We start from the raw sequence: 23,207 nt of genomic DNA, 5'->3' as shown, positions 1-23,207 counted from the left end.
AAATGCAGAAATCACTTTTTTTTTGTGACGTTGGACTTAGTTCTCCTAAACCTGTGTATGTTTTTTTCCTCTTCATTTATAGTTTCTTTGTGTCTTAGTTCAGCTCTCTTTGTGTAATTAGCTTCCCTCCCTCAGTTTATTTTCATTTAATCACAATTTAATAGAATTTGGAGAATTTTCCAAGATAAAGTGGGCAAATAATGTCAAGTCAAAGTCTGGAATGAACGGACAACAGAGGGAAAGCTGGAGTCAAATTATTATTATTTTATTTTTTGGCTCTAGTGGCCTTTTTTATTTGATAGTTAATTGGGTAATGAGAAGGACATGCAGTAAAGGTTGCCAAGGCCGGGAATCGAACCTGTGACAGCTGCGTCGAGAACTAAGGCCTCCATATGTGGGTTGTGCTTAACCCCTGTGCCACCACAGCACACCCCTCTGGAGTCAAATTAAAGGAAGGTGCAATAAAGTATTAATTTAAGGGTAAGCAAACTTGTAGAACCAGACTGTTTTATTTTTTATTTTTGGTTTTTCCCGCTAATAGTTTTGTTTGTTTTTAAGTTGAATATTAAAGGTTAAACGGCATGTGAAAAGCGTAAAAATTTTGGAAGTGATTTAACTTTTTAGGAAGAATACCTGGTATTTTTCAAGAGTCTTTTCAGAGTCACTGTATCTTTAAAAATCGACTCAAACTCTGTTTTTAAACAATGGCACCACCATTTTTTTTAACCTTAGACAGTAAAAATCGCTGTACAATTTCACATTTATGCTCCAGCATAAAGAATTACTACAATACAAAAAAATCCCATTTTGGTCTGTGGCTCTGTCTTATTGTGCCGAGGGGGAGATTATGGCTCATGAGTGTTTTGGTGTTTAGTTCTGCTTTATTATGCTGTTTAATTTCATTTGCATCCCGCTGTCTCCCCCTGCAGCCTCTTAATCAAATAATAATCAGCGTTGTTAGCTGGTGTTTAAACATTTAGCTCCCCCCCCAAGGCCAAACAACAACGTAAATAAATCAGGAAACCGCCTAAATTTGTTCCAAGATGCTTCGAGGCCAAATCTGTGGCAGCGTCACGCAGTACGCAAAAGAAAAGTGTACCGCATGAATACTTCATATCGAGTACTGTACCACTTACTATTTAAACCCGAGACATTTCCACAGAGCAAAGTCTAACATTTTAACTGGACAGGCATGAAAAAAAAAAAAAAAAAACGGGAATCTAGAAATGAATGAAGGTGTAGAAACAGAGTACGTTTCGTCTCATAGAAGAGTTTGCACAAAGACTGGAAGTAATTTTACATACAGATAATTCTTACACACATTGTCATGCTACAGTCACAAACCTGAAGTCAGTAATCTTTATTCCCAGAAAATTCAGGTACTAAATTACCTTCTGAATCAGATAAGATAGTCTGTGTTTTACGTTTTACCCCAAGTCCTAAAAGCTCCTCCATAATAAACAGAAAAGTAATTAGTTTATCGGCGGTAGAAGCTTCAAAACCAGCGTTATGTTGGAGCAAAACGTCAAGCGAACTGTTTTTATGGACGACAGTTTAAAAGAACAACAAACTGCCTCAGCGTTGCCGGGCCCGGCGAAGCCTTGGCCCGGAGGAGCCGTCCTGTAACAACATGATGTCATTATGATCAGATGCTCTACAGCTGCCGGAGCTGGCTGGTGACACGGCGTGGGAAAACGCATCGCATTTGGCATGACCCGATCGTCCCAACAGCTGTGGTCCAAACAGGAAACACGAAGACACTCAGAGTCCAAACAGGGACATTTTGAGAGAAAGAGTGTGTGTACAGCTACAAATTAGGACACTTCATTACAAAACAAATCAGTTTTCCATGTAGAAATGTTAATTTTATGTCTACTTCCATTGTTTTTACTTCCTAAATAGAAAGTTTTTCATTTATTTTGCAAAAGATATATTTTAAAATGTGCATTTTAGCAGTGGAAAGGGTCTGGTTGAAGTCTTCATTCTGTATTTACACTTTTCCTGGTTTCACTGGTGAGGCGAGACTTTTAACTGTGACTAAAACACAGAAATTGAATAAACCTGTTTTCCAAATGAAAATATTCCCAAATCCTCACATCCTCTGTCAGCTCTTAGGAAAAACGTCCAAGAGCTCAGCGGTTTTTTTGTTTACGACTGAATAAATATTTTCCTAAGAATACATGAATACAAGCTCACTACCTTTAATAAGTGAAGTACATAAATATATTCAGGAAAGACTGTGCACTGATTGTTCCTCTCAGGTTATCCCTGATCATTTAATCTCTCCACACATTAAAGATCTCAGAGGGGGTTTGTGGTGTATGCACTAAATATTAATATCCTGTTTAATATTAGCATTCCGGCTGAGAACCTGCTACGTCTCAGTCTCAAACTCTTTAGGCACTTGGAGTTTGGTTTGATCTGCTGCTCACTTTGCCAACCCGGCTCTGTTCTCATACATTCCTCCGGACCAGAGAAAATCAGCTGAATCCCCGGAGAGCAGATAACCCAATACCGCTGGACGCACGGTGGCAAGCAACCAGGGACAACATGTGCTAAACTGGACCCTGGAAGCTGAAAGAGAGGGGGAAAAACAGCTCATGCAGAATAGATTATTGGGGGAACAGAGTTCAAATGTTCATGTTGTTTCAGAATTTCTATACTAAAATGTCCTGCTAATGTACGATAAGTGTTATTAATTTTGTTTGTGTGTATTAATGTAAGACTAGGATTGTAGCTCTCAGGACAGGGCTGAAGAGCAACTCGCAAATATTTGGTCTCAAATGTTCTGTGTCGAGTGTAGAGTAACTTAGTTCAGGTTTGAAGAGTCTAGATATGGAAGTTTTTATACCAGAGAAGATTAAATATCCACAAGATAGCTAAAAAAATAGGTGTTTAATGATGCATTGCAGTGACCTATGAAGCAGGAAAACTTGGGACTGTTTTCCTACTTCATAGGAACAGTCACACTGTTTTCCTATGAAGGAAAACAGTGATTTTCCTTCATAGGAAAATCACTGTTTTGATGTCACACTAAATAGCTAACCCAATTGGCTAGCTAGCTGCCAAGCTAACCCGACTAGTTAACTTAGTTAGCTAGTTATCTAATTATCCTACCAGTTAGCTAGGATAGCTAACTATTCTAATTGGTAGGATAGTTAGTTAGCTTAGTAAGATCACGCAAGATCTTACTATCTATTTAGCTCGCTAATTATCTTAGCTAACTAAGATAGCTATGATAGCTAACTAACTTTCTCAGTTAGAGATAGTTAGCTATATCTAACAGAGATAGCTAACTGCTATCTCAGTTAGCTGACATAACTAACTATCTTAGCTAACTGGTAAGATAGCTAGCTATCTATCTATCCTGGTAGCTATGGTAACAAAGCATCCCCTTGCCTTAGAATCTAAGACAATTAATAGCCAACAAAACCGATAAATTTCCATTATTTCTCTGCATCTGTCACTTCAAGAATTTGCAAAAATGCACAGCTATAAATCAATTAAACCCCATGGCACACATGTTTAAAATAGAGTTTGAACCACTACTGACATAGTAAACTACAAGCAGGCTCAGAAAAATCAGGGCTGAAAAATAACGACAAAGTCGGGAATTGATGAGCCCCAACTGAGCTGTTGTCTTGGTCCAGAAAATGTCTAAGCTGATGGGAATAGAGAGAAATGATCACATCTGTTTGTGTGCGTAAGCGTAGTGGTTTCTCACAGATAAACGTTACCACAAGTCGGAGAACTATTTTCTGCCTTGGTGGAGGTTTCTATTGGTTTAAAAACGAGTTGGGTGAGGGATGAAACAAATCCTTAACCTGTGAAATTGGCTCTGAGCCCTTTTAGAGGCTCCGAAGCGCCGTGATGAGACACAAATCTACACTTAAATACAAAATACTTTACAGAACTCCCTAAACCCCCCTAAAAAATAAAAAAAAAATAAAGAGAGGATAGGGGCGTCTTGGGAAACCAGTATGCTATACATGACAGTGTAATTATAAGCTCAGCGTGTTACTTTTATCAGAAGCTAACCCTGCAGTCAGCACAATCACAAGACTAGCAGAGGCTTCACACAACCACAAATAAAGCTCAGTGTGACACAAAACCCATGAAGACCAAACTACCAGAGGAATTACACATGGGGGAAAAAACAAATATCCACTACCCACTAAAAAAAAGCATTTAAATTATTTATACTCATTGCAAACTGAGCTTCAAGTGATAGCAGGAAAGCTTTGTGTTCTAATGCGAAATAAAAAAAGACATCAAAACCTCTTTAGCATCATGAAAATTACCTTCTCCTGGCAAGTATTTTCCTTAATGTTTCATCCACATTAATTATGCAGAAAACTGAAAGAAAAGGCTACAAAGAGAATGTGTTGGCAGTTCAGTTGTTACCTCTGCTGAGATTTCTCACAATAACATGAGTCCATCAGATCACTTTGTGAATAAGTAGCACTAAGGAAGATTTTTTAATTGTTTTAGATTTCTGCTGTGATTTTTTTAGCTGTAAAATTCATATAGCTTAATTTGGAGCATGGTGTCTTGTGCATCCTTAAAACATCTTGAAAAGTCTGAAATTGTCTAAAATGAAGACCTCATTAAAAAAAAATTAAGTTGGCCTTAAATATTTGAATCACAGGTCTTAAACTTTGTGGGGTAGGGACTATTTAATATTGAATATTTTATGCAGTTTATTTTTCTTGTGGCAAACATGTTGAGACTTGAGGCAGTTGATGCTATCGCTAACTAGCTGCTAACATATCCTAGCTAGCTCCAAATTTGTGACTCACACAATATTGACGAAATAGTTAAAAATTGTTAAAATTTGTAATTGTAGGCTGAAACTGGCACGCAAGCAAAGGACTGTGAGTGGAGTGCATCACACAATTATTTTTTTCCTGTGTATCTGCAAAGAAGTAAAAAAAAAAGTAAATATTTTGTTAATTTTATTCTACAAGAATAAACTAAATCCAAAGGAACGAACATATACGGCAAGACCAGTTCAGCAATAATAGAAGACAAACATAAATGACACCCAGACGCCAGAGGACAGTGATCGCTCAGTAAATGTAAATCCTGGAATATTTCCTTATCATGTCAGCCCTGGACTTATTTCACAGAAAGCTTTGGTTGTTCCTCACTCAGCAGCACATATGTTGTTAAAGTCCTCCTGTGTGCGCCTTATAGCTGAACTGATGTAAAACTGAAATTAAAACTTAAATTATTTAGAGCTGTACTGGGATGAGTTCACCATCACTGGGAGCCCCCCACTGAAGGCCCTCATGCTTTAAGAGAACAATGGTTTCTACAGACATCGCTCCCTGGGCAACACTGAGTTACCAGTTCATGCTTGCTCCATCCTGATTGCACTTCTGACCAGACTGAAAAGACAACATAAAACTGATTACAACCATGTTTTTTTGTTTGTTTGTTTCTTTATTGAATGCTATATATTTTTTTATTATCCATCATGGGGCAATGGTACAGTTATAGGTTTCATCAAACTATTCTGAAGCAGTAAACACTGGCAGCACGTAATGACTAACTGTGTAACAGTGAGCGGGCAGCAACATGTCACCAGTTGTTGGTTATCGAATGTCAATAACTGTCACAATAAAACAATAAGGAAATCACAGGAGAGCAGGTGACTTTCCATTTGCCATCAGGTTTGAACTTTGCACGACATTGCAGACTGAAGAAAAATAAGAAGGAAAACTGTCAGAAAGACCCAAAAACTCACTGAAGACTTCATTAAAGGTTCCCTCTGCAGCACACAGGTGAGTCTCTCACAAACAAAAAACCTGATATCCTTGCAGTGCGCGACTGGATTATTTGGTATTCCGATGTCAAGGTAAACGAGAAGCCTCTGGAAAAAAATTAAGATCCTGATTATTCCACCAAATACTGACTTCTGAACTCTTCCTGAGTTAAAACATTAGTTTTGGTGTTTCTAAATGAACATTGTCTGAGGTCTGAAAGCACTGAATCGTTTTTGTTTTTTTGACCGGTTCTCATTTTCTGCAAATAAATACTAAATTTCTGTTTGGAATTTCACAGACATGTTGTCAGTAGTTCATAGAATAAAAGAACAAAGTTCATTTTACTCAAACATAAAAAGTAAAATCAGAGAAACTGATGATTTTAAGTGATCTCTTGATTTTTTTTCCAGCGCTCTATATTGAGATGAAACTCAATCCTGTTGAATTCAATACAAAAAGTATTACCTTATAATAAAAGCAAAGCAACAGTTAAATGTGTTTCAGACTATTGTTGTACTGTAGCATCCTGTTGTGTTGCTGCCTTTAGCAGTACTCAGAAATATGGGAATTATGTTGATATAACAAATCGATTACCAAACTAACTGTAGTATTGAGCTAAAACAAGTGAACAACTAGAGGTTCTGTTACAGTGGCATTTACTTCATCAGAAGGTTTTAAATGAGAGAGATTTTCAGAATGCCAAGAATGAAACAGGAAAGTGCCTAATGTTATATTCCATTTTCCTGGGATTGCTAATTGATTTGCTCAATAGCTGCTGTTAGCAATAAGACCAAATGTCAATGTATTTCTCTGCAACGAGTGCCTATACAGCCACACATTCAGGGCTGTGTACAAGTGAAATATTTAATGAGCTACAAGCTGCAAGAAGTGCTAATAAACTGTTTATCAATGTAGCCGATTAATGGATACCGACGGGGCTGATGTGATATCTTGTACTGATCTACTGATTAGTTAGTTAGTTTTCATTTTTAAAATCAGGGAAAAAAGATGAGAAATTCACTGACTAAATTATTTTGTGGTTAATAGCTTTTAGACAAATAGTTCATTAAGTACATGTCCCTCTGATTTGTTGCCAGTGAGCCAACATGGCCGCCAGCGGTCTGCCACCTGAGGACCAGCTTCGGTGCCAAATTTGCAAGAACATCTTTACTTCTCCTGTAACGCTGCCTTGTGGCGACAACTTGTGCAAAACGTGTATCCCAAGAGAATGGGATCATAGTGTCCACTGTCGGTGTCCAATATGCAAAGAGGAATTTGATAAACGTCCTCAGCTTCAACCCAATCAAGACCTCTCTAAGATGGCAGCTTGCCTCAAAAAGTCCAAAGCAAAGGAGCTCTGCAGCATCAACAAAAGCGAGACCGACAGCAGCCCTTATACGAGCAACACTCGGGCGCACAGCAGTAGCAACATTATCAGTGAAAGCAATATCGTCAGCGAACTTAACAACATCCTCCGCAGATCCAACGGCAATATCAGCAGCGACCTCCTCAGAAGGAACGCTTGCAGTGACAACAGTAGCAACGACAGCATTCCAACACCTAAACCCAGAATACGCTACACCAACACCAACAGCGAAAGCAATTTTCACAGCAAACCTAGCAACACCCTCGGCAGATCCAGCAGCGTCAACGAGAGCAACACCTCTAGTAGCAACAGTGGGACAGGCAACAGTAGCAACAGCAACATAAGCTTGGCTGCCACCAATATCACTAGCGGCCTCACCTGTGCCGTTGATGTCAATGTCAATAGCACTCAGTTGCAACAAAAGGTTGCCACTTTGGGAGACATATCCTGCGACGAATGCACGGGACTGAAACTGAAGGCAGTCAAGTCCTGCCTGGTATGTCTTGCATCTTACTGCGAAACACACCTTAAGCCTCACTTGATGACAAAAGGCCTGAAGAAGCACCAGCTGCTTGACCCGGTGGAGAACCTAGAGGCCAGGATGTGCTCATACCACAACAAGCCGCTGGAGCTGTTCTGTAGGACAGACCAGACATTCACCTGCATGCTATGCACACTCCTAGATCACAAGGAGCACGACTACCTTCCTCTGAGTGAGGAGGCTGAACAAAAGAGATCTGTGCTAAGAGGGACAGAGGAAACGTTAAACCGGATGATTCAAGAGAGACGAGGAAAGATGCAGGACCTCAGGCACACATCAAGGCTGAACCAAGAAGCTGCAGACGGTAAGGCGGCAGTCGGTCTTCAGGTCTTCACAGATCTGAAGCAAAATCTTCAAACTGGTTTGGATGAACTTCTCAAGAATATTGAAATAAGGCAAGTCAAAGCAGAGAGGCTAACTGAAAGACTTATCGCAGAGCTGGGGCAGGAAGTGAAGGTACTGATGCAGAGTAGCGCCGATGTTCAAGTGCTCTCATCGTCTGCCGATCACGCTCATGTTTTGAGAAGTTTTTCATCCATCAATAACATCCCAGCCATGAAGGACTGGTCGGACGTCAGTGTCCAAATCCCTCTATATGAAGAGATGGTAAGGAAAGCAGTGGTGGAAGCTGTGGATCAGTTGCAGGCTACTTTCAAGAAAGAAAAGGCTAAGCTGAAGGAGGCAGAGCTGAAGAGGGTGCAGAAGTTCAAGGTAAATTTAACTTTGGATCCACAAACAGCAGATCCATGGCTCATCGTATCTGACGACAGCAAACAAGTCCGTCTGGGTGATTTTAAGAAATCTGTTCCGGATTTGCCAAAGAGGTTTAATCCAGGTGGGGGAGTCGTGGCACAACAGAGTTTCGGTTTCGGGAGGTTCTACTTTGAGGTTCAGGTGACGGACATGATGAAATACGATTTAGGAGTGGTCTACGAGTCGATCAATAGGAAGAAAAAAATCACAAACAGTCAGGAGAGCGGCCACTGGATACTGAGTCTAAGGAAGGAGAATGAGTACAAAGCAAGAGCCAGCCATGAAATCCCTCTCAGTCTCACCCACCGTCCTCAGAGAATCGGACTGTTTGTGGACTATGAAGAGGGTTTAGTCTCATTTTACGACGTCGGCATCGCAGAACTCATCTTTTCTTTCACTGACTGCATCTTCACTGAGAGACTTTATCCGTTCTTTAATCCAGGTCATGGTTCAAGGAGCTCTGCCTCACTTAAAATAGGACAGTAGCTGTAATTGAATCATGGAGTTATTTTGCTATGTTCTACATTTGTTCTTGTCTCAACTTTCCAGATTCTGTCTAAATACGGAATGTGATTTTAGTCTGATTTGAATACACTTGGTCTTAAAGATTTTTAGATTGCACATTTAAAACAATATCAGACAGAAATTGAATATCCTTAATGAACCGTGTAACTAGTCAGTCTGTGCTGATTCCTATTAAGGTGAATTGTTACTTCATGTGATGTGTTCTGGCAACAGGTTCTCACATTTGGAGCTCTGAATTAAAAGTAAAGACATTTCTGAGACCCAATTTTCTAAGTGTGATGAATTTAATCTATTCTCTTTATTTTATTCCATGAATTACCAGTCAGGGTGTAACAACATCACAGTGCACAAGAATCATTTTGCACTAAAATGACACTATTTCTCATCAAAGTGAAGTCTGTATCACAAAGCATCATCTAGTTTCTGTTATACAAGATTTAAAAGGTCTAAGCTGTTATTAAAAGTCCCTGAATATTAATGTGAGTGCTTCAGAATTGCTCCTGTATTAAATATGAAGACACAAGTCTTGTTAGCTAACTAATGAACTGTTAGCTTGTTATGTTGACAAATTTTTCTGTTAAAAACTACTTGTGTAGGCTCCCTGACAAATAAATAACATTAAAGAAGCCTCTACCAGTCTAAAACCTTTGCTGTCACAAAATTATATATTTGGATAAAGAACAAAAGTGAGAAAATGACAGATGAGATAGTGACTGGATAACTGCTAGCCACTAACAGCGCTAACGTTAGCATGTGCTTGCAATTTCAAATCCACCTTAACTGGAGGCAAAATTACCCACTGAGGGACTTCCTTGGAGAACTTCTGTTTCTATAACAGACTATTTCAGATTGATTCAACACTTTCTATGCTTTTAAATCACCGAGGGAAAATTTATTATTATTGATCAAAGTTGGTGGGGAGATGAATGAAACTAAATACTTGATAACACAGGGAGGGGGAAAAAAAACTTCCAGCAAGAAAATGACCCTAAAAATACAGAAAGAGCTACAAGATCAAAGTGAATTCATGTGTCAAGGCAACATCCAGACCTAAATTTATTTAAGAATATGTGTCAAGACATGAAATTTTACAATTATAGATGCACCACATGCAATTTGACAGCACTGGAGCTAATCTGCACCGAAGAATGAGTCACTGCTTGACATGGTGGCAGCAAGAGGGTTATTCAGCTGATTCCCTAAATAATTACAGTAACCAGATGCACTCATAGGCGTTATGTGTTTATGGAAAAAATATATATATATTATTGTTATTTTTGGTCCAGTTCTCAGTACACTTGAAATAAGACAAAACTAGCTTGAAAGAAATAGGAGCTTGTTTTAAGTCACTATTGATGAAAAAGCCAGCAGATTATTTCACTCGTAATATTGGAGCAATGTCTTGTTATAAGTGAAACAATCTGCCAGTGGTACTAGAAAGTTTTCATCAATGTTAAGGAATTTTTGACCAAAAAAAATGTGTAAGATTTTGTGTGACTCACTTATTTTTTTATGTTCGGACGCATTTTAAGCTTCATTTAAAGTACAGATGGCAGGAGAGGAAACTGCGTAAAATCAATCAAAAGGACAAATACGAACCTCAACAATAGTAAAGTTTCAAAACAGAGCCGCTGAATTTCAACCCGGTAGAAACTCAAAACGCTTTAAAAAGTAACGGAAAACAAACAACACACACATGAAGCGACAGCTGCACCGCAGGCGGACAGGACTATAAAAGGACGTTTGTGTGAATCATGAGTCTGTTTACTCTGTTCTGGTTGGAGTCGATTCACCAGTGACCTCAGCTGATAAACGAATGCACTGCAGGGGGACAGACCGGCGCTGCATGGGTCCGAAGTTTGTCACACTGCTATAAAGCAGACTCTGTTTCACTTTTGCTTGGCTCATCTGCATGAAACAAATCTGTTATTTGTTTTCTCTTGCACATAATAACACATTTTCTTCATTTATTATTAAGTGGTTTTTACTTTCTTCTCTCTTCACGCCACTTTATTAGTTTTATTATCCGCTCAGTTTAACTGCTCCTGGTTTTCGTCTCTTTTTTTCCCCTCCCATCATTTTCCAAACTCACTGTCACACTCTGAGCTTAAAAATCGTGTCTTTTATTTGATTCTATTTTGGAATTTTATTTCCCCTCATAGTTTCCTCTCCTGCTGGGAGCCCCTCATAATTCCCCCCGCTCCCAATAAGCTGCAGCCAACTCCCTGCATCTTCATTATCTCATCCTCCTTGTAAACACTTTAGCTGCCCGGAGGATGAACACACACACAAATATGCAAGAAAACTCCATCTAAACACACACACACATACACACACACACACACGCAGTAAATTATCTCAGTCTCACACACACTTACACTACAGGAATTTTTTCTTCTTTTTTTTTATTACACACACATAACCCTGACTCTGAGCGTTCCAAAGCTCCATCCCTCAGTGGATAATGAAGCCAGGGAGAGCAGCCTCACTGTAATCCCTAGAAGGAGTGGAAAGGAGGAAGGAGGAGACCGACTCCTCGTATGTCTCCATCGATTCGTCTCCTCGGGTTCTCTGAAGTCGCTCGGAAAACACAAGGACCTTAAAAAGGTTCGCTTCAGAAATAATACAGCTGGAGCAACGTGGAATGCCACAGTTAGACCCGTCAGCCTGGTGTCACATTCAACAACTCGATCATCGAGTCATTTCCTGCAGGCGGGAGCTGCAGGCAGAGCCTCAGCCGGGGTGTGTTTGGCAGATTTATCAGCTCGAATGGGGGAAAATGTGTGACTGATGCGCTCAGTGAGGATGCCTTCATACTGCGCCCTCTTCAGACGCACACGAGGCAATCAGCGGGCGGTCCAGCATTCATCCCATTCACTGTGAGAAATAAAGGTTTTGATGAAGTCTGGCGCAAGATGTGTAATTTGAGGCAGTAAAACAGCTACAGACTCACTGAAAGTGAAGGGAGCCGAACTGTGGAACCTGTGGAACCCCACTTACTATTGATCACATGATGACAAGAGATGGAAGACAAGGAACACGGAAAATTACGTGGAACGCCGCAAGGCAGAAGCTCCAAGGCCTGGAAGCAGCAGTTCTGAGGAGGAGCTGCACCTTGAAGGCGGGGCTAGGCCCACCCAGGCATTCTGAATGGCTGAATGGTTGCCATGGAGATTAAAGGGTTTCTCAAACATGCATGAAAGAATCAAGGCAACACTCCACATATGTTTTTTGATGAGGGAAGAACATTATAACATGATGTAAAGCTCAAAAAATTGGTTTAACACAATATTGCTTCTTTTAAAAAAATTTAAAAAATCATCATTGGGAATATTGGCAATACTTGGTTCAGGCATCTTTTCCCAATTCTATTCTCCTGTGAGTGATCACAAGTTGGACCGTACCTCTGTACCTGACCCAGACCTTATTCTCCAATAAACTCCAGCAGATTTTTATGAAAAATCTCCTCATAATTTATCGATTTCAAAGTCTCTGAATGCATTCAGAAAACAAAGAAAGGAGCCCACATCATCACAGATCCTCCACCAGACTTGACAGCTGGAATGATGTGCTTCTTCAACTGTGATGAAAAATAGATCTTAAATTAACAGTTATTGGCTACTGTGAACGAGATTTTGCATCTGTTCTGTCCAAAACAAAGGTGTGCATGTTTTTTCTACACATTAATGTACACGAATCTCCCAGTACAGAGCAAGAAATACCTCTGGATCTGAAATCAGTCATGTCATTAAATAAGTGTCCCACGCAAAGACAGGAACTCCACCTGCGTCCGCCGTTTAACAAACATAATATATATATGTGCACAATTTGTGATGGCAGAAGAGGAATAAATTGTGTCTAGTCTGAAGTAACATTTACGCTCTAATGCCTCCTGGTGGACAGAAACAGGTTTGACCTCTTGATCAAGTTGGGAGTGAAAAAAGCCTGAATCCTCAGAGAGATGGCACTAAAATGATAATCTGCTTGTTTCCTAAAATATTCCTGAAGTGACATTCTGATCATTGCCGTGCGTCTTTTGTTTGTAAAAAATGTATATCTGTCAGCTTCTCAACTCTTTCTTCTGTTATTTGATCACAAATATGAAGGCATTTTTGAGCACTTTTTATCTTTTGCTCATTCAGTCTGAGACGGAGGGCGCAAAAGTAATTTTTAAGAAAAGCTGTAAGCAACACCTTCCATTTCTTTTCCTCTCTGAAGCGAAACAGCGATGGGCGAACTGGACAGTGACTGGGCCGCACATCAAAAGCTCATTTCCTGTAGCTAACGCTCCACTTCCTGAGTCGATCTAATCACAAGCTCTGCTAAAATCTCCAGCTGCACTATAAAAACGCCCACATGTTCTCTGATCCGCTCAGGTTCTGCTAAAGTACTTTGTAAAATTTACCTTCAACTGTTCTATGGCTTTTAAGTACATCCTTTAACTTTATAGTAGCAATGATTTAGAATAAATACAGACATAATAAAGTACTGGAGGAATGTACCTTTTTTTTTAACATACATACATTGAATTCATGTTTCTCTGTTACATTATTTTATTTTATTTTATTCTTAATGGGTATACAGTGGAAAAGGAGGGAAAAAAGGATGTGATGAGAGGAAAGCAGGAACAATGGAAGTAAAAGACTCTTTGAAGTGTTTTCTAATTAAAGACAGCAAAACCGATTTGAACTCTAATCTACTCATCCTGGATTTAATTAATTCTGTCATTTAAAGCATTTTAAATGAGTGATAAAGTTTGTGCTGCCCTCTTCTGGTCACTAGGTATCTCTCTCTCTCTCTCTCTCTCTCTCTCTCTTTCTCTCTCTCTCCCATTGACTTTTTGGGATTTGCGGTTGAACAAATAAGTTCAACATGGTTTGTTAATACTCAGCAGAGCGACATATTTTTATTTTCTCACTTTATTCTACTATTTCTTCTTCTTTTATCTTGTTACATTCCTTGTGTCTCATATGTTTTACCGTATTTCACCAATCGTAAGATACTTTGGTTAACCTAGTGGGTTTAAAAGACTAATCCATTTATTATTATTATTAAGCTTTGTGACAAAATTAGGACAAATTTCAAGGAGTGTGAAAAATTGTTTAAAATCAGGCAAAAAGTTATTTTGTTAGGTTCTGAAAAACATGACAGTAACGTACAAAAATAAAATGTTTCTGGTCTTTTCTATTGGATAAAATACTTTCTTGTTGAGAAATTTAATTTAAGCTACAATGAGAAACCCTAAACCCGGGATATATATCCGGTGTTTCCTCTTTATTAGATCATGGTTTGAATTCATACAACATTAGCAACACATGCTCCATAAAGGCTTATATACGTACATTCAGCCATGCAGCGTGATTGATATTTAGCGCAACCTTGTAATTACAACCAGTCTGACCACCTTAGCACTCCCATCAATCTCACTGATGATCTACGATGATTACATGAGACCAATCATCCCCCAGTTACCGTCCTGGAGAGCAGCCATCACACAGGGAGGATAAAGAGATGACATGAAGTGATGGAGAGAGGAGCTAAATGAGACAAGGAGAGGCAGATGTGTGTCTGCCAAAGAGAGACAAATAAATAACAAAGAAGGGAGAGAAAAAGATCCAGAATGAGGAGTAAAGTGGAAGATAAGAAGCATTGAGTGAAACGACTGCGGTGAGGAAGCTTTCCAAGGAGATTCGTAGGTAAAATGACGTATTTCATAAGCTCAAGGTGAAAGATGTCATACAGAGAGGGAAAAAAAACAAGTTAATAGTGCAAAAAAAATATCTTTTTGAAAGAAGCAGGGAGAAAATTGCTGGAAAAATAAATTACATTTGAACAGCGACCCAAAGTTCACATTTTCCACATTTTTTGTACTTCCATTTGGGTTCCTACTGCTTCTAAAAGCAACATAAAAAAAGCTGTTTTCTGGTAAAAAGTTCATGTTTACTGGTGTCTGGAAAATGAGCCGTTTCAAAAACCTCACAATCGTTGTGTCACATTCAACAAACATGGCACCATTACCAAGCAGCTGGTTTTACAGGGGCATTCGCTGTACAATGGCTGCTGGAAGAGCCAGGTGTTTTGTTGTTATCATCCATAAACCACTTGCTACAGTTTTGTTGGTTGTGCAGGAGGCTCCACTTCTGCTTTTCAAAGATGTCCAGTTGCATATTTGCGCATCTGATTGCAGGTATTTTCATGTGTGAGTGTAAACATTGAGTTTGAATTTAAAGTGACAAGACGTTCTAAAGCGTAGATAATAAGACTGAAATCTCATTTTCTAAGAATGATTTTGTACAAGAAATGTAATGAACATGTTTTGTATTGCCTTTAGACATATCCTAACCTGTTCAAGAAAGCATAATAGGTTACCTTTAAATCTGAGGATGGGAGCATATCGACATTTAATGAAACTTTACTGTGGATTTTTGGATTCAGTCCATACTTCACCAGTTCTTTTTACACCTAATTTTGTATTTTCATAAAAATGTTTCTCAACAGCAACATTTGTGTTGCTATTGTTGCTGTATCATGTGGTCGTAGCCATATCGTTCCCTAACAAAGTAATAAATAGTTTTTCTTATATAATATTTACCATTACCACAATAGTACCACAAAATATTGCGATAAAATTCAAAGTTCATGTCGCCCACCCCTAATCGGTTAATCAAAAAATGGTCTATAGATATATGGTATCACATGTTAGGCAAGAAAATGTTTATTTTATTATTTAAAAAGAAACTGAACTATTTGTTTGTTTGCATTTTTATGTATTTCTATGATTGAGGAAAAAAAGCGTTTAAGTGGTTCAATTAAAAATATGCATAATTTTTATTTGATTAATCGACAGAATAATTGATTGCTAAAATAATCGCTAGTCGCTGCTCTATTTGGGATGTGGGACGTCTTTAATCAACTTCCCCCTGTAATAGGAATGTATGTTAGTGAAACGTGGAGAAGGTTATAGCTGACCAAAGTCCAGCACGTTTCTCAAACTCTCCTCTCTCTACTTTGTGATCGAGCATCGCCCCAGTGCCCTTCCCGCGACCTCCGTACGAAGACGCTACACTTCCTGCACCGACGACAGGCACCGTCAGCAAACACTAAGCAGCTGTACCACGTTATTTCCAGACACGTCTGACCTGACTCAGCGCTAAAATCCTCGTGGCCCCATTTCCAAGGCTTCCCACACAAAGACGCTCCCTCACCAGCTCCGAGTGCAGCTGGACGACGAGGGAGACGACCGAGGACGGAGAGCGAGCGAGAGCTGCGCTTTAAATCATCATTTGCATGTGAAAACAGACTGGCACTCGGATCAAAAACCTGGAGCTGGAAGGAGGCGCGCAGCACGCAGCCGTGGGAACGCGCGCGGAGACAGCGGCAGCCCTGTGCAAGCCGGGGAGCACGTGAGGCTTGCTACAAAACGTCAAGAGTCGGTCCAGACGGAGAGACAGACAGACGGAGCGAAGTGAGTGAGGGATGGAGGTTATTGATTTAGTTATAACAACAATAAATCGGTTCGAGTCAAACCATGTAAAAAAAAAAAAAAAAGACGGGCAGAAGCTGAGCTTACTTGTTAATAAAGAGAGCCTGTTGTCCATGAAATTAATAATAAAAGTGGAAACCAAACACTTTTCCAACACCTGCCTTGTTGCTGGTGAGACCAAAAATATTAGGTGTTTCACTTCTAATCATAGGAATCAGGATGAAACAAACATGAGTAATCCTCCGATGAGTCCTTTGAGTTTTGGCCAAGATTGTAGGAACTGAAATCTGTCGGTGTGTTTTTTCTCCATGAATATAGCTACAATACATCAACTAAAATATGAGCAGAAGGGGAATAAAAACATGAAGTGATACCATCAAATCGGTGTGGCTTTCACGTTACACAGTCACTCTCAGTTCATCAACACTCTTTTGACCAGAAGCACCTGTGCAAACGCAGAGCCGAACAGCAGCAGAGCTTCATGCGACCTTGAGCGACCTTCAGCGGCACGGCTGGAGAAGGGGACTGCGGGCGTCCGAGCGGATCAACATAAAAACAAGCGCGTCATTGTGGGCCAGGCTGCCGGCGCCGAGTCTGCACGGAGATGAGATAACTTCTGGACCGGCAGCATTCCACAAACCTGTCCTAGTCAGAACCGCAAGGGTGGATCTGCACCGGACACGTCAGCCGTGTTCTGACCGAATTATGCGTGTAGAGAGAGGCTTGCTGAATCATGATGAAAGCGTTGCTTTGTTCTACAGCAGGAGAGTCAAACTCATCTGCTTTGTGGGTCGTATCGAGACCATGGGTGTCCTCAAACGTCCGGTTGTGGCTGGATGTATTGATAAAATTACCAATTGACAAACTGATAAAACAGGAATAATTATCTGTCTATGCACTGTAATTCTCATGGTAAAATTAAAAAATTTTCACATTTATGTAATTTGGCGGTAATGGTGGGCGATACAGATTTAAAGTTTTATTGCGATACTTTGTGGTATGATTGTGATAACGATAAAATTGACGATAACAACTTACACTTCTTTTTGAGGAAACTGTACGACTGTGACTGTGTGTTACAGCAATTACGGCCCCACAAACACGAGTACTGCTCTTGGAAAAGCAAAAGACGCTTCATTAGCACACCAGTCACAAACAGAACTGTGATTTATAACAGCTAACTGCACACGGTTACCGCATTTTTCATATCAATTGGTATTCAGCGATGCCGTCATTGAACAAAAAGTGGAGTAAACAGTGAATCTATCAATCCTAACAAAACTGAGAATTTTGGGCAGTTTTAAACATCTTTAATTGTAATTTATCATGACACCTACGAATCAAGATTTGTATCATGATAAATGATAAATGATACGATAAATTTCAATATTTGGCAGGATACAGATTGATAACATAATATTCAAGCACACACCTGGCACATGTTAAGACAAACTGACACACGTTCCTTCTTTACTATGAATAACTTATTTTTTTAGCTGTTATAATCAATCTGAAAGATTAGCTGCAATAATGGCATCACCTGTTGACTTCCTGTTAAAAATAAAAGCAATTGCTCACTACAGTTATGAATTTCTGTGTTAAAACTGTAAACCTGTGGGATTTTTACAAAAGATTAATATTACTTGATGCCTATTGGATAACTTCATACGTCTTTCTCCAGGTATTTTTTTTGACGGATTTTGAATTTCTTGCTAAAGGTAAACATCTGATCATATTCTCAACAAAACGTGTGGGATGATACTGCAAATCTTGTTTATCTGAAAACATTTCTTGAATTAATTTTCCATATAAATCTGATCAAGCTTCCTTTTTTCCGTAATTCATTATCTGCCTTTTCACCGCTTTTTGCTCCTGGTGTGTCGTTTAACCTCCTCTGGCTGCAGATCACCGATCGCTTCTTGCTAGCAAGATAAAAAAAAAGAAAAAGAAATCAAGTCATCACAAGAGAGCGACAGCGTGAGACACACAGGATGAAACTGAGAAAACGCTCCTGGTGGAAGGGAAATTGAATTTGGTCCAATCTGTCATGCGGGAACTGTAAACACAATCCACAGAAACCTATCTGCAGGGACACACACACACACACACACACACACACACACACACACACACACACACACACACACACACACACTGTTCAGCTGTGTTGGAGCCAACGTAAACATCTACATGATGAGAGACGTGTTTACAGCTGATCTGCTCTACGAAGCTGCAACACAGAGTCTAGTTTTTGATTATTATAGTAGATGAAGTATCAAATGTGTCCCCACAGTATAATGTAGCATCCACCATGTTTTAATGAGAGGATGGCCTGACAAAGTCATTAAAAACCTCTAGAGACTTGTTAGCTAAATAATTATAAATCATGATTGTCCAAGAACCTTCGATGTAAATAAAAAAAATCTACTTTCGAAGGAAATGGTAGCTTAAAATCGGTCTGTAGTTTGAGGCAACAATTAAGGTTTCCTCATTTCATGAGAGACTGAGCAACAGCCAGAGGCAGTTGACCCATAGGGGGCGCCACAGTTCCAGATGTGGATGTGGCGGTAGAAAAGCCAAACGTGGACTCTTGCTAGGGGGAAAAAAATAGATATCTGCCCTACTACCATTGTTGGGGCGCTGGAAAGTTCACCCCTGCTACAGAAAATGTGAAGGAGTGATATGGTGACAAAACTGAAGTGGAAACTGGAAAGTTTTTCCAATGCAGTTTAGCAAAATACGCTAATTTCGACACAGCGGAAAAATAATCTCATCCTAGCGCAAAAACGTTCTCTCAAAAGGCAAGTGCTTGTCTGAAGTTGTGTTTTCATTATCGATGTTTTATTTCGTAATTAGAATTTGTGCAATTTTAAAGTAAATGAAAACGCAGCTAATGGCTGGAGAGAAAAAAAAACTATCTTGTTTCAGATTCATGGAGCATAAAAACTGAAAGTTGCTTCTCTAAGTTTGGATTTGCAGAGAAGACCAGAACCAGAAGACCTGAACGTTGCTTCATTATCTTTAGGATCAGTCTATGAAGGTCATTTTGAAGTGATAAATAGGTGGGACTTTTGTTCAATCTTTTTAAATGACCTTTTGACTGTTTTCTAATGAAAAATTATATCAGCATGGCGACTTAAACGCAATTTAAAAACAAATGAAAGTGTAGCCCAAACATCTGGCAAGTTTCTTTTCATGTTTCTGTCGTCTGCAGCAAATCCCATTATCTCTCCCTTTCTTCTCTGATTTGCTAGGGGCTTTTACTTTTCCAAGGCTGGGTAGATTTTTATGTTTGTGTCAAAACTTGGTGGAAAAATCCCGTCCGAGCCCACACTAATTGGAGTTTATGTGCAATCCAATACACGCAAGCGTAAACTTCCCAGAAAGTTCAGAAGCAGCCCTCATCTTGTTGTCACATCAGAGGAGTGAAGTGACTAAGAGAGCGGGGGAGAGAGCCTTTTAAGAAAGGCTGATTGCTCCAGCATCGTCTTGGATTTCTACCAAGGTGAAACCCTAACCCTAACCCTAACCCAGGATTTCTTGAAGAAAAAGGAATTCGGCAAGCTAAGAAAGTTTGGGGTGAATTTCGAAGTAATGTTTGATGCAGCAGATTCTCGGCAAAACACCAACAACTCAACTCCATCAAGGTGGTCGCAAAACACAAACATTAAAGCTAGCAGCATTTTCTGGCAAGGCCAACTTTAAAAAGGCTGAACACACTTAAGAATTAACTACCTAAATATTTTCCACATTGCGAAACCCAATTAAGGGAATACAAGACATTTCTAAACGTTTGAAGCAATAGTTTAATTTCCCAGGTTAGCATTGCAGCCTAGCTAGCTGCTACCTGATCATTTCTGAAGACTCTCACAGTTAAAGACACATCAACATTTAACAAGCGTGGACAATACGGTGTTCTTCGCTGCTGCTCGCGTAAAGTTGTTAGCGAGAGTTGCTACTCTTCAGCCAATTTCAGTTTCCTTTTAAAAAGTTGTGCAAGTTATTTTTATCCTTATTTTATCTTCACGAAGCATTTCATCCAAAAATGGAGGAGTATATTCACTTAAACTAGATTTATCAGCCTCAACAAAAACTGACATACAGGTGCTGGTCATAAAATTAGAATATTGTGATAAAGTTCATTATTTTCCATAATGTCATGATAAAAATTAAATTGTCATATATTTTAGATTCATTGCACACCAACTGAAATATTTCAGGTCTTTTATTGTTTTAATTTTGATGATTTTGGCAAACAGCTCATGAAAACCCAAAATCCCTGTCTCAAAAAATTAGAATATTATGAAAAGGTTCTCTGAACGAGCAATAAAAATAATCATCCGAATCAACAAAGTAACTCTAAACACCTGAAAAAGATTCCTGAGGCCTTTAAAAACTCCCAGCCTGGTTCATTACTCAAAACCGCAGTCATGGGTCAGACTGCTGACCTGACTGCTGTCCAGAAGGCCATCACTGACATCCTCAAGCAAGAGGGTGAGAAACGGAAAGAAATTTCTGAACGAATCGGCTGTTTGCAGAGTGTTATATCAAGGCACCTCAGTGGAAAGTCAGTAGGAAGGAAAAAGTGTGGCAGAAAACGCTGCACAACGAGAAGAGGTGACCGGACCCTGAGGAAGATTGTGGAGAAGGGCCGATTCCAGACCTTGGGGGAAGCAGTGGACTGAGTCTGGAGTAGAAACATCCAGAGCCACTGTGCAGAGGCGTGTGCAGGAAATGGGCTACAGGTGCCGCATTCCCCAGGTCAAAGGTCAAGCCACTTTTGAACCAGAAACAGCGGCAGAAGCGCCTGACCTGGGCTACAGAGAAGCAGCACTTTGGACCACTGTTGTTCAGTGGTCCAAAGTACTTTTTTCGGATGAAAGCAAACTTTGCATGTCATTCGGAAATCAAAGTGCCAGACTCTGGAGGAAGACTGGGGAGAAGGAAATGCCAAAATGCCAGAAGTCCAGTGTCAAGTACCCACAGTCAGTGATGGTCTGGGTGCCATGTCAGCTGCTGGTGTTGGTCCACTGGGTTTTATCAAGGGCAGGATCAATGCAGCAGCTATCAGAAGATTTTGGAGCACTTCATGCTTCCATCTGCTGAAAAGTTTTATGGAGATGAAAATTTAATTTGGTCTGGAATCGGCCCTTCTCCACAATCTTCCTCAGGGTCCGGTCACCTCTTCTCGTTGTGTAACGTTTTCTGCCACACTTTTTCCTTCCTACTGACTTTCCACTGCGGTGCCTTGATATAACACTCTGCAAACAGCCGATTCGTTCAGAAATTTCTTTCTGTTTCTCACCCTCTTGCTTGAGGATGTCAGTGATGGCCTTCTGGACAGCAGTCAGGTCAGCAGTCTGACCCATGATTGCGGTTTTGAGTAATGAACCAGGCTGGGAGTTTTTAAAGGCCTCAGGAATCTTTTTCAGGTGTTTAGAGTTACTTTGTTGATTCGGATGATTATTTTTATTGCTCGTTCAAAGAACCTTTTCATAATATTCTAATTTTTTGAGACAGGGATTTTGGGTTTTCAAGAGCTGTTTGCCAAAATCATCAAAATTAAAACAATAAAAGACCTGAAATATTTCAGTTGGTGTGCAATGAATCTAAAATATATGACAATTTAATTTTTATCATGACATTATGGAAAATAATGAACTTTATCACAATATTCTAATTTTATGACCAGCACCTGTATATGCGTGATTGTGGATATTTTTCAGCTTCATATTTTTACTCATCCATTTTTAACTATTTTACCACCAGCAACGGCACAACAACAAAAACCACAGAAGAAGACACAAATAGGAAATATCCTAAAAATGTTTTCAATGTAAAGTCTAGCTAAGGAAACTTAAGCTAAAAAATTTGATCTAATTTTGGATAGAAGGACTTTTTAACAATAATTTATTGTGATACTGACACATTTTAGTTACAATAATTGCAGGATTGTATGAGTTAAGGAAGGAATAAAGCTGTGTTTGAGAAGCTGTTAGCATGTCCAAATCATTGGCTTAAGCATGTTACTAAATTTTGTCTATTGATCTTTGTCTAGATTATTGTGGGAACAGCATAGAGATTTGTTTCTAGAGAGAGATTAAATCATAAATCTTCATAAATGGCATTCTTACACTCTTTGCGATCTTTGAATCAGTGTAACTAACTTCATTTGTACTTCTAGCCAAACTTAATTTTAGCATTAACAGCTAATATTCAAGCAAATTTATACTGACAGCCAAATTCAGGGAAAAAAATGTTTTAATGTGTTTTAATCATAGTTCAGTGTGTTTCACTGGCTCAGTAACAACTAATTATGGAGCTAAGAGACGATAATAACTGCTAGCATTTGTTTGCAACTTGGAATGATACTTGCTCAACAAACGGCTCCATAAAGCCCTGCAAGCACAACATGCTTCCTCCTCCATCCAGACTTCCCAGCAACGGCATTTTTAGGCGACACGCACACACACACACACACGCACACACACACACACGCGCACACACACACACACACACACACACACACACACACACACAAACGGGTTCATTTTTAACTTTTGGGCTCACTGAAATGTCAGCCTGCGAGACGCCGGCTCCAATCAGACACACAAAAGATTCGACAGATGGAGAGCTAACGATTGCAGCTCATCTCCTTCTGTTTTCCTCCCTGAGATCTTTCAGGAAACTTCCTCAGAGCAGCTTTTTTTTTTTACATTGTAAACGCAGCAGGAGCAGCCTGAGGGTCTTGTCCATCTCTGCTAAGTGGTC

At 39.6% G+C, this 23,207-nt stretch overlaps 2 protein-coding genes across 2 annotated transcripts in view; one reads left to right on the top strand and one right to left on the bottom strand.

Annotated features, from left to right (window-relative positions):
- The window catches only part of nhsl2 (NHS-like 2), a 121,833-nt gene that overhangs the window by 81,977 nt on the left and 16,649 nt on the right, over positions 1-23,207 (bottom strand). The window lies entirely within an intron of this gene.
- LOC106914693 (E3 ubiquitin-protein ligase TRIM21-like) lies at positions 6,650-8,914 on the top strand. Its single transcript, XM_014981660.2, has 2 exons — positions 6,650-7,123; positions 7,532-8,914. The coding sequence occupies exons 1-2, from the start codon at positions 6,875-6,877 to the stop codon at positions 8,912-8,914; spliced, it is 1,632 nt and encodes a 543-aa protein (XP_014837146.2). The 5' UTR covers positions 6,650-6,874.

The sequence above is a fragment of the Poecilia mexicana genome, unplaced genomic scaffold (assembly GCF_051168715.1).
Source record: "Poecilia mexicana isolate PSO_F unplaced genomic scaffold, ASM5116871v1 scaffold_18, whole genome shotgun sequence".
In the NCBI taxonomy this organism is placed as follows: domain Eukaryota; kingdom Metazoa; phylum Chordata; class Actinopteri; order Cyprinodontiformes; family Poeciliidae; genus Poecilia; species Poecilia mexicana.
The sequence above is the reverse complement of the archived record's forward strand: the minus strand, read 5'-3'. Positions and strand labels throughout refer to the sequence as shown.